Source organism: Cervus canadensis, chromosome 32 (assembly GCF_019320065.1).
Source record: "Cervus canadensis isolate Bull #8, Minnesota chromosome 32, ASM1932006v1, whole genome shotgun sequence".
Taxonomy (NCBI): domain Eukaryota; kingdom Metazoa; phylum Chordata; class Mammalia; order Artiodactyla; family Cervidae; genus Cervus; species Cervus canadensis.
The window spans coordinates 37,749,904-37,765,805 of NC_057417.1; the positions used below are offsets into that span (position 1 = coordinate 37,749,904).

General features: G+C 51.1%; 1 protein-coding gene across 1 annotated transcript in view; it reads right to left on the reverse strand.

The window, feature by feature from the left end:
- Positions 1-15,902, reverse strand: part of PDPK1 (3-phosphoinositide dependent protein kinase 1) — a 62,914-nt gene that overhangs the window by 22,422 nt on the left and 24,590 nt on the right. Inside the window, exons 2-6 of the mRNA XM_043454780.1 lie at positions 14,480-14,743; positions 11,411-11,453; positions 11,031-11,168; positions 6,282-6,426; positions 5,453-5,550 (exon numbers count right to left, since the gene is read on the reverse strand). Coding sequence (XP_043310715.1) covers positions 5,453-5,550; positions 6,282-6,426; positions 11,031-11,168; positions 11,411-11,453; positions 14,480-14,743 — 688 coding nt within the window. The remainder of the gene's footprint in view (positions 1-5,452; positions 5,551-6,281; positions 6,427-11,030; positions 11,169-11,410; positions 11,454-14,479; positions 14,744-15,902) is intronic.

A 15,902-nucleotide genomic window follows, 5' to 3' on the forward strand; every position in this document is an offset into this window, starting at 1 on the left:
TGAGGCAAAGCAAACACTCCATAAAATGTGCTCATTAGCCCTAGGTCAGAAGACAAGCAAACTGAATCCAGCAACACATAAAAAGGAGTGTGCACCATGACCAAGTGGGATTTATCTTGCAAATGCAAGGGTGGTTCAGCACGTTAAAAGCCAATCAATTTATGACATCACATCATTAGAATAAAGGACAAGGACGTCCTTGGTGGTCCAGTGGTTGAGAATCCACCTGCCAATACAGGAGATGCAGGTTCAACCCCCGGTTCAGGACAATCTCACATGTTGCGGGGCAACCAACCAAGCCCGTGTGCCCCAACTACTGAGGCCCGCATGCCTAGAGCCCCTGCTCTGCAACGAGAAGCCAATGCAATGAGAAGCTCGTGCACCGCCACGCAGAATAGCCCCCACCTGCCACAACTAGAGAAAGCCCATGCATAGCAACAAAGACCCAGCACAGCCGTAAAGAAATGAAGAGAACAAAAGAGAACAAAAACCACATGACCAACTTGACCAAATGCAGAAAAAGCATCTAACAAAATTCAATACTCATTCATGATGAATTACAAAACAAACTAGGAACAGTAAGGGAACATCCTCAACCTGAGAAAGACTCCATGAAAAACCCACAAGGAATATCACACTCAGTGGTGAACATCAACAATCAAAGACTGAACGCTCTCCCCCTAAAATCAGTGAAAAGACAAGGATGCCCGCTCTCGCTAGTCAATGCGAGGGTCAAAGCAGGAAAGAACATGAAGCAAAAGGCATCCTGGCTGCAAAGGAAGTCAAACTATCTCTAATGACAGATGACACCATCTTATACATAAAAGGTCCCCAGGAAGTTGCTCAGAAACTATCCCAAGTAATACACAAATCCATCCAGGCCGCAGGACGTAAGATCAGTACACCAAAAAGGTCAACCATATTCCTAAACACTCTCAATAAAAAAATCTGAAAATTAAGAAAACAACTGCATTTACAATAACCTCAAAAGTAAAATTAAAAATTCTTAGGAATAAATTTAACGAAAGAAGCACAAAGATTATAATACCCAAAACTACAAAACTTTTTTGAAATTACAGAAGCTATACACAGAAAGACATTCCACAGTCAGAAGACAACACTGTTAAGACAGCAGCACTCCCAAACCGACCTGTCCACGCAACACAAGCCCCGCCCTGACCCCCGCTGGCTGTCACTCAAGCACACCAAGGCTGCAGCCTGTCTGAGAACTGCACCCCTTCCAAGGCTGAGGGACACTCCACTGGACAGAGAGCCACACTTTGTCTATCCGTCCGTCAGCTGATGGACACCTGAGCTGTTTCCACTCCTTGGTTATTACAAACAAAGTTGTTATGAGCACCAGTGTACAACCTTTTATATAAATGTTTTTCAGTTCTCTTGGACATATTAACTAGACGCTGAACTGTCGATTACAACATAACTATGCTTAACCTTTTAAGGAACTCCCAGACTTTTCCAAAGCGGCTGCATCATTTGACAACCCCATCTTCAGAATATGAGGGCTTCAATTTCTCCCCAACCTTGCTAACACTTCTTATGGTCTTTTCGACCACAGCTATCCTAGTGGGTGTGGAGTGGTGTCTCACTGTGGTTTTGAGTTGCATTTCCCTAAGGATCTTGAGCATCTTTTCATTTGTTTATCAGCCCCTTGTTTCTCTTCTTTGGAGAAAATATCTATTCAGACCCATTAAAAAACTTTTTTTTTCTTTTTTGGTTATGAGTTCTTTATATATTGTGGGTACAAGTCCCTTATCGGATACAGAAGCTGAAATTTTTTTTTTCCTCTTCAACCCCATGGGTTGTCCTTCTCCACTTTTTTTTAAATTAAAAGCAAAAATTTATTGATCAAATGGTCATTTCCTATAGACTAAATTGTAACTGACATTCTTACAAGTTTGCATGGAATTTGCAAATTTCAACATATTAAACTGAAGCAAGAACAGGGAGCCCTCTCTTCCAGAGATGGTTCTCCTGGAGACCTTGTATCAAGCCCAAGTCCAGCCCTACAGGTACTGCGTCCTGAGTAAAATCTCCATAGGTGTGTACTGTATATTGCTGCGAGCCAGCAAAGCCAATGGTGGTGAGAAAGAGAGAAGGTCTTAAGGGTGCTGAATGACAGAAAGAGCTAATGGAAGCATAGAAAAGTGACAGGCACAACATGAGATTATGCCAACATTTTTAAATTTCAAATGCCGTTAAAATAATGCCAGCCTCCCAACTCTGTACTGAGGCAAAATGTCCGTGTCAAAAAGACCCCCAAGGGACTGGGTGTTTCTACAAAGACCTGGTAACACTGAGGGGCATTCTTCCCTCTCAGACCATGGTCCTCACATTTGGCATCCCCAGACCACTCAGCCTCTTTCCCTTTGGACTTTGGCTCTGTTAAATTTCTATACGGGTTTTTTTTTTTTTTCTTTCCCGATTTCACTGATTTCTGCTCTTATTTCTTTCCTTTTATGTATTTTTTTCTTTTCCCTTCTAAATGCTTTTATTTTTAATTTTTTTTAAATTGAAAGATAACTGCTTTACAGAATTTTGTTGTCTTCTGTCAAACCCTGACATGAATCAGCCAAAGGTATACACATATCCCCTCCCTTCCGAACCTCCCTCCCGTCTCCCGCCCCATCCCACCCCTCTAGGTTGATACAGAGCCCCTGTTTGAGTTTTCTGAGTCATTCAGCAAATTCCCATTGGCTATCTATTTTACATATAGTAATGTAAGTTTCCATATTAATTCTCTCCATACATATCACCCTCTCCTCCCCTCTCCCCATGCCCATAAGTCTATTCTCTATGTCTGTTTCTCCACTGCTGCCCTGTAAATAAGTTCTTCAGTACCATTTTTCTAGATCCCACATATATGTGTTTGAATACAATATTTATCTTTCTCTGACTTACTTCACTCTACATAATAGGCTCTAGGTTCATCCACCTCATTAGAACTGACTCAAAGGCATTCCTTTTTATGGCTGAGTAATATTCCACTGTGTAGTATGTACCACAACTTCATCCATTCATCTGTCAATGGACATCTAGGTTGCTTCCATGTTCTAGCTATTTTAAATAGTGCTGCAATGAACAACGGGATGTACATGTGTCTTTTTCAATTTTGATCTCCTCAGGGTATATGCCTAGGAGTGGGATTGCTGGGTCATATGGTGGTTTTATTCCTAGTTTTTTAAGGAATCTCCATACCATCTTTCATAGTGGCTGTTCAGTTTACATTCCCATCAACAGTGCAAGAGCGTTCCCTTTTCTCCACACCCTCTTCTGCATTTATTGTTTGTAGACTTCTTGATGAAGGTCATTCTGACTGGTGTGAAGTGATATGTCATTGTAGTTTTCATTTGCATTTCTCTAGTAATGAGTGATATTGAGCATCTTTTCATGTGTTTATCAGCCATTTGTTTATCATCTTTGGAGAAAATGTCTACTCAGACCCATTAATATTTTTTTGTTGTTGTTACAAATTCTTCATATATTCTGAGTACAAGTCCCTTATCAGATACAGGAGCTGAAAATTTTTTTCCTCTTCAGCCCCACGGATTGTCTTTTTCACTTTCTTAATGTATTGAAGCACCAAAGTTTTAAAACTTGTTCTGCTGCTTATACTTTTGGTACTGTATCTAAGGAACCACTACGTCACCCAAGGTCATGGATATTCCAATGCCTTCTTCCAAGCGTGTAATCATTTTAGCTCCTACATTCAGATCTCTGATCTATCCAAGTTAACTTCTGTGTACGGTGTGAGGTGGGGTAATAATGTTTTTGATGAACTGGTCATCAGGACAGTGAACCAATTCACACTTTTCAAAAGCTGTAAATAAAGGGGAAAGAAGCGGGCATTTATCCGGCTTTTCCTTTATAATCAATGTCACTGGTTAACCAAATAGTGGCAAAGGAGAAGTTTCTCTTGAAAGAATTCCAGCTCCAGAATGAAAGAACTGGGCTACGATCACTCTGCCTTCTCTAATGAACCGATAGATCTAGGCCATTGCAGCTATAAAGGGCTGCTGACATCACAGAGGGAGAGATGACTGGATGTTACATGCTCCCAAATGAAGAACATGCTACGCACACCAGCCGCAGGTGTGAAAGGACTGAGCCTGAATGTCATCAAGCAGCCACATCCAACTCCCGACTTTCAAGAAGTAAAGAGGGGAAAGGAGTACGCTATAGGACTCCACAGAGGTGCCATCAACAAACTCTGGGAAGCTCTGCAAGACAAACGACCTGGTTTCTTCAACAGACACAAGGGGAAGAAACAGAGATGCCAAGAAGCTACAGATAAAAAGAGCAGCGGCAACAAAGTGGAGGCTTCTGTCTGAACCTTCCTTCCACCAGCAAACCCTCTATCCACCCCAGGATGTCTGTCCCCACCCCGCCAAGGTCCTTGTCTCAGGTACCCATGAGCCCCAGCAGAAGCACAGGCCCTACGTGGGGGTCCCTGCAGCAGCTTCTCAGGTCAGGGGAGCTCTGACCGTCACACCCGGCCCCACACCCAAGGTTCATTTTCAGGGTCATTTATTAATTCACACAGGAGCCTTGAGCTTCCTGCAACCTCACTACACAGAACTTTATGTTCTCTCTCTCTACCCCAACACCTGAACACAGTTTTCAGAGTTCAACTGCCATTCTGTATACTTCGAAGTTTATCATTTCCAGTCAACACACACCTGCAGGGCTGAAAGACACCTGCACCCCCCCACCCTGGCCGAAATGCCCCTGGCTAGCTAAGACATCCAGGCTCTCCTCTACCCCAGGCAGGCTGTCAGCGACTGTCACGGCACATAACCCAGCTAGGAAACAGCAGAGAGGGGCAGTGGTTAGGAGGATCTGCAGTGATGAACTCGCACTGGACCAGCAGGGAAAGCCAGCCCCCACTCACTCTGTGACCTTACAGAATGTGTGATCAGCATGCTGGGGCCACCACCCCTGGCATTTGCACACAGGAGACAGGCAGACAGTGGGCATCGTGAATGTGTTTTCCCCTGCCCTGGAGAACCCACAGTGCCAACAGGAGCTGAACGCACTGAGCCCACGCCCCTGTACGGGAGACCAGAACAAATGAAGCACCCAGCACCTCCCAGGAAGATGACTGGGAGGCTGAGGCACCGCAGGCGTCTGAGGCCCTGTGACAAGCTGCAGAAAGCGCCTGGGGACCCAGCAGCACTCAAGGACAGGAGGACCAACCACGGGTGCTGGGGAAGCCTCCTCCCGGCCCCCACTAGACCAGGCCTTCACCAACCAGGCCCTCTGCTAGAGCCGCCCGGAGGCAGGGGCTTCCCTGATGAACAGGCAAGCACCTCCTTTACGATAACACAGGTACTACAAACAACTGTCACTATGATGAGCACAGGGCACTCCACCGGTTTCTAAGAGGTTTTTGACCGGAAGCAGGAGCGGGGTCTGTAGGAAATGAAACACACACCTTGTTTACTCTCTGGGGATAATACTTTCGCTGTTCCAAAATCTGTGATCTGGATGTGCATGTCTTCATTTAACAAAATATTTTCTGGTTTCAGGTCCCTGTGAAAGCAGATTTTTCACACTTGAGATGAAATATTTGAAACAGTAACATTACATACTCCAAATGTAGCTATAAACAAAATGAACTGGTTAATACCTATCATCTTTATAGACTAACGACCAAGAATGCAAGTCTAAAGTTAGCACTGAACAATATCAACTGCATCCAGTGAGGACATTCAAATCAATCATTTCATAACTGCATCATTTTAATAAACTTTTAACCGAAGTATAATCTCTCATGTTTATAAAGAGCCTTTAAACTTTCTGTGGTATCTTTACACAATAAATGTGAATCAAACCATCACAACGCACACCTTAAACTTGGGATGTCAACTACTTCTCAATAAAACGGGGAGGGGAGGGGGGAGATTAAATGATAAATTTTTATGTTATGTGTATTTTACTACCACTACCACCAAAAAAAAAAAAATCTGTAAGGGAAAAAAAAAGCTCAAATGAATACTTTCAATTTGACTACTGGAAAATGAGACCAGAAGTAAGTACATACAGAATCTGACAAAGTAAAAGCAGCAGCCAAGACGGCTAAGAGAATCACTAGCCTGGCGAAAGAGACATCTGGCCAGTTTCACCTGGGATGTCAGGTCCGCGGTCTCAGCGTCAGGGAGAGGGGCCCGCTTCTGGGTTCCCACGGGGAGGTGGCCCACCCCGAGGAGAGAGCCCGGAGCCGGCCGTGGGCGCGGGGAGCAGCCGGCAGCCCGGCTCGGTACCTGTGAATGACACCCTTGCCGTGCAAGTACTCCAGGGCAGACACCATCTCGGCCGTGTAAAATCGGGTGCACGTCTCATCGAACGAACCGATTTTCCGAATGTATTTAAGTAGTTCTCCATTTTTGGCATAACTAAGGCCAAAATCTAAACATTGCATGGTTAAGGAAGACAGCAAAAAGTCATTCTTTTAAACTAATCTTAGCACCCCAGTAGCAATTTTTTTAAATTAATGAAAACTGAAGGTACCTGTGGCCAGAGATAGCTGCCCGGCCCCCAGCCAGGTCCCCCACAGACCTGCGGAGCTGGGTCTGGAGGGATCCCCTGGCCTGGCTCCAGGACAGGCCCCCGGGGGTTCTCACCAACAGCACAGCAACACTGGCCTCTTGGCCAAGTGCCCCTTCCAGACGCCCATCCCCAGAAGACCCCTGTGGGCTCCGTGAAGGGAGCCGCTGGAGATGTGGGCAGAGCTTCCACCCTCACAGCCTGCGCCAGCCTCGCATCTCAGGCTGTGCGGAGCCAAGTCATGGAAAGGTTCCTCAAAAGAAGGCTCCCGGCATGTGTGAAGTGAGAAGTTCCGTGGGAAAAACGCTGTCTCGCTAACTCGGACTCTATTGGCCCCCCAGGGGACTCGAGGAGCCCAGTCCTCTTCCCTTCCCTCGGACACCGCAGTGCGCTGTTTTGCTTCTCTTCTCGCTTTTTCAAAGCGGACTAAAGGCTGAAACAAGTGACGGATCCCATAGAACTGCTTCCTCCTGGAAGCACGTAACACGGTACCTCTTAATGGAAGCTACAGGCCACCAGGGGCAGGGTGACCCAAGGCCTCGCCCACCCTGAGCAATGGCTCCAGGGGGCTGGGGGTGGCCTGTGGTCAAGGTGTTCCATCTGGTTTCTGTTCACCAAAGGCCCTGCATCGCCCACGGAGGAAGGTGCCTGACACTGCGGTGCAGGAAGGACAAGGCCAGGAGGGAAGAGACCAGCAACCGAAGCTGCTCAAAGCTGTTTCTGACCGAGCCCCCTCCGTGGCCACCCAAGCCTTTCCAACTAGAACAATCGTCCAACAGGCAGCCGAAGCGGAAAACCAACCTTACTTCCAGGGAAAGCAAAGGGCCTCGGTCAGGGCCCCCTCCCTCCTCGCCTCGCTCCGACCCCTCCTCGGCAAAGGCCAGCACCCACGGCCAGCCTCGCCAGTGGCCTGCAGACTCCAGCCCAGCCAACTCTGAGTGGAGGTCCCACCAGCCCCGGACTGGCCACAGTGCCTCCCCCGCTCGGGAGCACGGTCTCCCAGAGACCAGCGGCCCCCGTGAGAGGCTCGGCCACGGCCACGGGGCCTCTTCCGGCTTCACAGGTTTTGCCCCTTATCTGCCCACTCCCTGAGTTCCTGTTTCCTGTGTGAAGGACACTCTGAGTTCTCTGCCCAGCCGGGGAGCTAGTGACCGACGATTCTGAACACGACAGATGCTGAGGAACACGGCTCCAAGTCCGTGTTCTCTCTGCCCACACACGTTCCTCATTCCCCAGGAATACTCTCAAAGCTCACTGCTCCACTCCTCCTCCCCAGCACAGCGAAGGCCTCATGGCAGGAGACAAGGCTGCTCCCTCACCAGCAACAGGGGAATTCCTGGGATGAGGAGCACAGGCATGTGGCAGAGCTGGAGAGCCTGCTGGGCCCAATGCCTGCACTTTGCAGGCGAACCCAGCCCAGAGAAGTTAAGCAACTGACTCAAGGTCACACAGCCTGGAGCGCAGCTTCCTGAGGTCTAGTGCATCATTCCTGTCCCCAAGCTGGAAGAGGACACCAAGCGCGGGCAGGGGGCGGCAGAGGAAAAACGCAGGCTGGTCCGGCAACAGTCCTGAAGTCCCTCCACTTCACCCCTGCTGGAGGAAAGGCACCCTGGCCGTCTGGCTCTAGTGCCCAGCCCTGCCCCGCACCCAGGGAGGGAGGGCGGGCTGCCCTGAGCTCAGCCTCTCCTGGGAGCAGGGACTGAGTCAGTCAAGCTGAACCTCCAGAGGGCAAAAAGGCTGTCAGAACCCAGGAGTCCCCTCGAGGACCGACCTGCCTGCTCTCAGGCTGTGGCAGGGGTGTCTCCAGGCCCTGCTGCGTCTGTCCCGGGGGCGGGGGGGATACCCTGCAGTTGCAGGAGGCACCGTTCACCCCAGCAGGCACATCACGGCTACAGGGAGGATGCCATGCACGCTGGGGCTCTGCTTCAGGCAGAGTGTCTCCTTTGCTTTCTCTTTCAACACACTGTACACCACAAAAGATTTTGAGTAAGGTACAAGTCCCCCAGGTCTCGCTCCTGTCAGAGGTAAGTGAGCCCTTGCAATCTCCACAGGCTTTCAAAGGGGTCTTAAAAGGTCAAGAGCAACAGATATTGCTGGACAGACCTAGAGTCCCCTTTGCCTGCATTACTCTGGCCAGTCCCGTCTGAAATCAGACAGCAAGCTCCCTCATCCAGTCTCTGAGGGCCTGCTCCCACTGCTTGTGACCTTGGGAGAAGACGACGTCAGTGCGCAACCTGCCGGAGCCTCCCAGCCAACAAGACGCATTCTCCAAGGGCCCTGCTGGAAGCCCAGACCTGGGACTCCAGAAAACTGGCCTGGAGAGCCCCCCAGGCTCAGAAAGGAGCATGAGGAGTGAGGGGTCAAGGCGGCCTCAGAGGTGAGACCCAGAGCAGGCTGAGGGGTGCTCCGCCGTCCTCAGGAGGCCCCGGGCAGCACGCAGGCGGGGCGGGTGATGCTAAGGCCAGGCAGAGGTGCACCCGCTGTGACACTGCAAACAAGCCCGCAGGACTCCCCGCCCCGCAGGCCGTGGTCGCTGGACCCCTTCACCGGTCCCCTTGAGAGCACACCAGGAAAACCAGCTGGACCTGCTCGCCCCTCTCGAGACTCGCGCCCCACCCAGACTGCACTCTTCACACCTCCCTGGGGGCTGATCCACAATTCAGGCTTGCGTCCAAGTACTGCCCTATCTGGCACTGTCCGGCCGGGTGGCCAGCACCCTCACCGGAACCAGCTGGCCGTGGCCCTGGGATCTGCCATCTCCACTCTCTGGAGCTCTGTCCTGCTGGGTCCGCTCCAGCCCTCAAGCCCCCCAGTCTACACACCAACCTGACCTCAGGGTCTCAAGCGGCAGGCACCAGCACGCGTGTCAGGTGCGGGAGCAACGTGCACAGGTTCCGAGGCCCTGGCCTCCCAGCCCCCTCCCAAGAGCCTCCTCCCAGCAGCAGCCCAGGCGAGAGCATGAGGCGGCTGCTCCAGACCCTGCTGGGCTCCGCACCACACTCAGAAGAAAACCCAGAACTCTTGCTGGGACTCCAGTCTCTTGGGCCCGGTGCCCCCCCAACCAACCCACACCTGCCCCTGCTCTGTCCAGGGCTCTGGCTGACATCCTCTCCTCCGACCACCAAAACCGCAGCTCCAACACTCCCACTGGCCTGATTCCTACACACAGCCAGGAATCATCCGTGTAGATCTAACTCCGCAGGGAAATGCAAGCCCCCCAAGGCAGAGCCCTCACCTGACACACCAGCGTGTTCCCACCCCGGCACTCAACAAGGCCTTCTCAATGAACAAAAGAACATTCAACTGATGGCTGAAGGAGCCAGAAAGTGGTGTGAAAGGGGAAACAGGATCAAGACAAGTTTTAACCCAGAAGGTGGAGAGTGGAGAGAGGAGGGCAGGAGGGGAGGGGGTTTGGGGCAGGCCCACCCCAAGGTGGGGAGGAGGGTGGAGAAGGGGCTCTGGCGACCCAAGGGCAGAAGAAAGAGAGCAGATGCACAGACTGAGGTTTAAGCCTGAACAAGGTTTAAACCTGAGTGACCTCCCGCATCGAGCTGCTGCTGGGGCTCAGACAGCGTCTCCGGGCAGCCAGGGGCCAGGAAAGGCTAGGTTTGGAAGAACAGCTGCAGGAGAGGGGCTGGGAGCAGGGAGCACGGGCCGGCTCGACAAGCTGACAGCATAGACAGGGCCCCCAACCCCAAGCAAAGGAGCAAGAAAAATGACAGTGCTCAGGGATTAGAGGACACATCAGGGAACAGGTTCAGGGGGCACCCTGAAATAAAGTGAAGAATCGGCAGGGTGTGCCATCCCTGCCAGAGAAGCAGCTGGAGAAGCAGGGAGCACAGCCCTGGACGGAGGGGTGGGGAGGGAAGGACGGAGGGCTGGAGAGGACCTGGCTCGGGGAGGACAGCCCCAGAGGCAAGGAGAAAGGTTCTGGGTTTCTGGGGGTCGCTCCCTGAATGTCTCACCTGGCAGCTGAGCCTGGGAAAGATGCCCCTTCCAACCAAACCCCAGAGCCCCAGGCCAGGGAGGGCAGAGTGGTGCCCACCTCCCAGGCTCCCTGGATGCCCATGACCCGTCTCACTCACGTCCCTGCTCTGCGCACAGGATGCAACACCTGATAGATACTGCACGGACACTGGTTAAAAGGAGTGGGGGGAGATGCCTTTCAATAAAGGTCTAGCAACATCAGCATTGAAACAGTTCTTGAACTATGAAGCTTACCAACAGAAAACCTCACAAGTGGCTGTGATGATCTCCCTTGAAGCAATGTTCGACTTCAGTGACAGTCTGCAGTCCCAGGGGTCCCAAAGCAAGTGATGTGAATTCATCTGTATCTAGAATATGCTTGCTACCCTTTCCTTTCCAGGGAAGGGGCTACTTCTGAAAACAAAACCAGAGTCATGGTTCCAAAACAATAAGCGATTGCTGGCATGGCATTTCAGAGGCTTTGACTGTTCAAAGGATACACAGCTTTTCATCATCCTGAAACGTGAAGTAAAGTTTAACAAAGAAGGGATGATCCAGCCGCGACATCACGTCTCGCTCTCTGGTTACATACGGGACTTTGTTCTCTTTGATAATGTGGCGTTTCTCTAGAATTTTAACTTAAGAGAGAAGCAAGTTACTGCAATTGGAAATGGTGAGAAAACACTAAAGACACAATACATAAAGTATCAGATAACAAATTAAAAGTGTTTCACAAAACACACCCACCAGCTTTGTGATCTCTAAGACCAATAGTGTCCTGTCCCCCGAGACCAGCGCAGAGCCCTGCGAGGGCGGGCCGGGGCGCTGTTCCTGCTTCCTAGACACTGAGTAGCCTAGCTCGCTGGAGTTAGTTACTTACTAGCATATTCCCTTGAGGTTGCCAGTTCTCGGGCCAGGACAACCTGGTTTGGAAAGAAAAGGGGGAAAAAGAAGAGAAAAAACAACCAATGTAACTAGGGCACAGAGTCTCACGAGTCACCCTGCAACCAACCACAAGGACTACCCCGCCCCCTCTGAAATTCCTCTTTACACACTCTCGGCCCTGTGCGGACAGACACGGTCAGTGACTAAGATAACATGTTCTCACAGGTAAAGGAACAGATATTCCTCACATGTTTCTAGAAGGGTCCTCAACATCTGCCAATATTCCTTGATGTGGTGAAATATATATTCACAAACACCTTAGCACTGGCGTAACCATCACAAACTGTGGGAGGCAGCAGCAAGATACCTCCACAAAGTGGGTATTGGGAATTCCTTCAAAAAATAACTCTATGGAAATGTCCCTGGTACATGTTCACTGCAAAAGGCTGCCCTGAATTTGGGCTTTTACCAATAACAGTTACCATCCATTTCACTTGATGCCCCCCGCAGATGCTATAAATCCCACACCTGCCTGGAGGGCGCGGGAAAGGGAGGCAGAGCCACCTCCAGCGTGCCGGCACCACCCCCCGGCTGTGCCCTCTCCTGGCACAGCCCCGCCTGACCCTCAGCTGACCCCCAACCCCGGGGACAGAGCACCGGTGGGCCCCACACAACAGAAGAGACCTTCCCCCACACACCTGGGCACAACCTGAGCAACAACCTCCCAGTGCCCAATGGCGCCCCGGCAGTGAGCGGGGGCGGCCCCCACCACCAGCATCCGATGCCAACTCCTCTCCTGCGACAGCTGCAGGGAACGGCCGAGGACCCACGAGCAGACGGAAACCCGCCTACTCCAGGGCCGTGAGTTCTATCCCATCACAGAATCCCTCCAGTTCATCCCAAGTGACCCTGGGCTCTGCACTCAGTAAGAGCAAGGCTGGATTACGTGTGCTCAGGTGGAAAGACAGGAAGGATCTCTGTGGAAGAGGAACCCTGGACTGCCTTCAGGTACTGGAGCGTAAGGAGAGGGGCTGGTGAAGGGCCGGCCTCCCCGAGGTTATGGACCGACGCAGGCTGACAGCAGCACACACTGGCCAGGTGAGGAGAAAAAGAGGAAGGGCGTGGCTCGAGTGCTAACATTTAATGGAACCCCATCTGAAGGAGACACTGGTCATCCTTCTGTCGTGTGAACTCCACACATTCCATGCAGGTTTCCTATGTCCGTCCACGCAGCCCAAGCGGACGGCAGGAGCACCCTCGGGGAGCTGTGGGCAGGGGACCAGGCTTCCCCTCGCCAGCACCAGCTCCACCCCAGGGAGGGCCCCGCCCAGGATCCATCCTGGGAGCCGCCTCTTCTCCTCCACTCCCGCCCTGGAGATCTGCTGCAAGAGTGGTGGGAGAAATCTGTGGGGAGCAGATGGAATCGGAGACCCCAGGCTGCAGGACTCCCAGCAGTGCCAGAAAAGAGCCTGCGGGCTCTCGGGCTTTCCTGGGCACCAGGAAGACCAGACCAGCTGGGGCTTCTCTGCATCCAGAACAGATGGCACGCACTTTCACCCACGGTGGAAACCCAGGGACACTGGGGGGACGTCACAAACATGTCCTCATTTTCCAGGCAACATAAACATCCTGTGAGGGACAGCTGAGAGAAGCAAAGAACACTGCTTCTTTTACTGGACTCATGCAAGTAACTGCAAAACACCCAAGGTTCTTTCCAAAACAGTTTTTCTCTTTCTGAAAGAACCTGTGAGTACCAGAGCTACTGGGGCTGATCCTCAAAGTTGAAGGTTTTTATCATGAGGACCCAATTCTTCCATAACTTAAATACTGCCAATAAAAAAAATCTAAATTAAAAATGTAAATGGAGCAAAGGTTAACAATTAAAATGATATTGGGAACATGGGTGAGCTGTAGTATGTCATGTTCTTTGTATTTTGAAATATTTCACAAATGGAAAAAGAGAAAAGGAAAACAAATTTCATACAAGGTTTCTTCACAGAAAGGCCAGGCAGGGAAGTCTCATTATTCAGGATCTCTGCTGCCGTCAGGAGACCAGGGCGGGCGGCAGGAGCCTGTCTCTCCTGAAGGCACAGGAGACAAGACCCCACGCCAGCCGGGGGACCGCGGTTCTGGCCTCCCTGTGCCTGCAGCGAGCCTCCCGCCCCACCACAGCTCATAAGGCCTCCTCCTCAGCAAACAGCAGCTTTGCACCTTCATATCTTTGCTTGAAGAGGAAAAATACGACAAGACAGGTCAACTCTCTCAGGAAACAAAAAGAGTGTACCGCAAGTGTGACTCAACAGTACTGTGATAATGCTTCTGTTCATGAAGCTGAGGACACAGAGATCTGGAAGCTAGCAGGTCGTGGGTTGCAACTCGAGCAAACATCAAGTGTGTACTTTTTACATACATTTTAAAAACAGCAGAAATAATAAAGGTTGTTCAATGTTTCCCGTCTGAAAAGACCCTGATGCTGGGAAAGATTGAAGGTGGGAGGAGAAGGGGACGACAGAGGATGAGATAGTAGGATGGCATCACCAACTCGATGGACATGACTTTGAGTAAATCTGGGAGTTGGTGATGGACAGGGAGGCCTGGCGTGCTGCAATCTATGGGGTCGCAAAGCGTTGGACACAACTGAGTGACTGAACTGAACTGAATGTCTCCCAACAACTGTGAACAGACACTGACACCAATACTGAGGTTCAATCTAAGGAAAACTCCCAGGGTCTTGCCAATAGGACACAATGATATGAAATGTCAGTTGCCAATGCCTGACAAGAATAAAATTTCTTTAGAAAATTAAAAACAAGATCATGAAATGCCTTTTAAAGCTTTCACCTACAAAAATCACAGCTTCGATATTTTAACCATCTGATCTGCCTGGTGGCAACCAGCCCCAAGTCACCTTCACTACAGGAGACGAGTCCCCAAGGGGCCCGAGACACTCTTCTGGGGTGGAGCGCCACCACAGCATCTCGGCGCCCAGCTCCGCATCCCGAGAAAGGCCAGTGCTCCCAAGGAAAACACCCTCATCCGACAAACGGCAGCGGCGTGTACTCACTGTTGAAAACGAGCCTTCGCCGAGAATCTTCCCGAACTTGAAGTCCTCGGGCCGTTTCTTCCGGGGCTGCGGGGGCTGCGCGGCGTGCTGCAGAGCGCTGGCGCTCGCCCGGGGCTGGGCCGCGGTGCCGTCCATGGCGGGGCCCTGCCTGCTCCCCCCGCTGGGAACGCCGGGGGCCGTGCTGGACTCAGTCTGGGTCCTCACCATTGATGGGGATGGGCAGGAGCATAACACCACGCTGGACTGAATGGGAACCGTGTCATACTGGGGGACACAGGAAAAAAGAGGTAAGGTTCAAGGCGGCTCACTTTTCTGAACGTATGAACTCAAGTCTAGATGTCGCTGAGCCCCCACCAAGCACAGGGCAGGCCGTCCGGCGCTCGGACGTGCAGCCCAGGCTGTGGCCCTCTACTCAGAAGTCTCGTCCCGCTGAAACCTCGCCCTGTCCCGTCTGCGTGCCCACAGACCCCCCGCCCGCACCCTCTCCCTCAGCACCGCGTACGCCCCCGGCGCCCCCAGCCCTGCTCAGCTGGCCTTCCCACCACAGGGCCTAGCCTTAACGCCTTCTGTGGCCCGTCACAGAGCAAGCTGGTCCAAACCCTATGACCTCAGGGTCTCCCATCCCAGAACCCCTCCCTGCTCACCCACCCACACATGATACCAGGCGAGATGCACAGAAGGCACCAGGGCTTGTACAGAAAGGGCAGCTTCAGACTGTGTCCCACAGCTGGACAGGGCGGGCACCTAGCAGTCCCGGAACACGGAGCGTGACCGAACGCAAAGAAGAGTCCAAGAGCTGCTGCTGCGCATGCAAGGCACAGCTGATGGAGAAGAATGAGCCGCTCAGAAAGAACAGCAGTGGAATAATGCTTAACATCTTGAAAAAGTAACTGATTCAGAGCCAAAATGCTCACTGCACACCCAAGTTACCTCCAAATCAATTAAAGAGATGTATGTTTTTTTAGTTATTTAAATAAATTTAAAAACCTAACAAGGTTTTTAAAATTTGCAATCCCTATTAAAAGAAGCCGGCTTCCTTGCAGAAACTGACAAGATGATTCTAAAATTCTTACGGCAATTCAAGGAATCCAGAATAGCCAAACAATCTCAAAAAAAAAAGAACAAAACTGGAGGACTCACACTACCTGATTTCCAAATTCATTACAGAGCTATAGTAATCAAGACAGTGTGGTACTGTATAATGATACACACACTGGGGAATGGAACAGTCTAGAAATAAACTCCTAAGTCTATGGCCAATCTTTGACAAGGGTGCCAAGACCCTTCAAGGGGAAAAAGCCTTTTTCTGCCAATGGTACTGGATATCCACACGCAGAAAAACAAAGGTGGCTGCCTTTCCCACATCAAAATTTAACTCAAATGGATCAAAGATTTACACGCAAGAAATAAAACTAGAAAACTC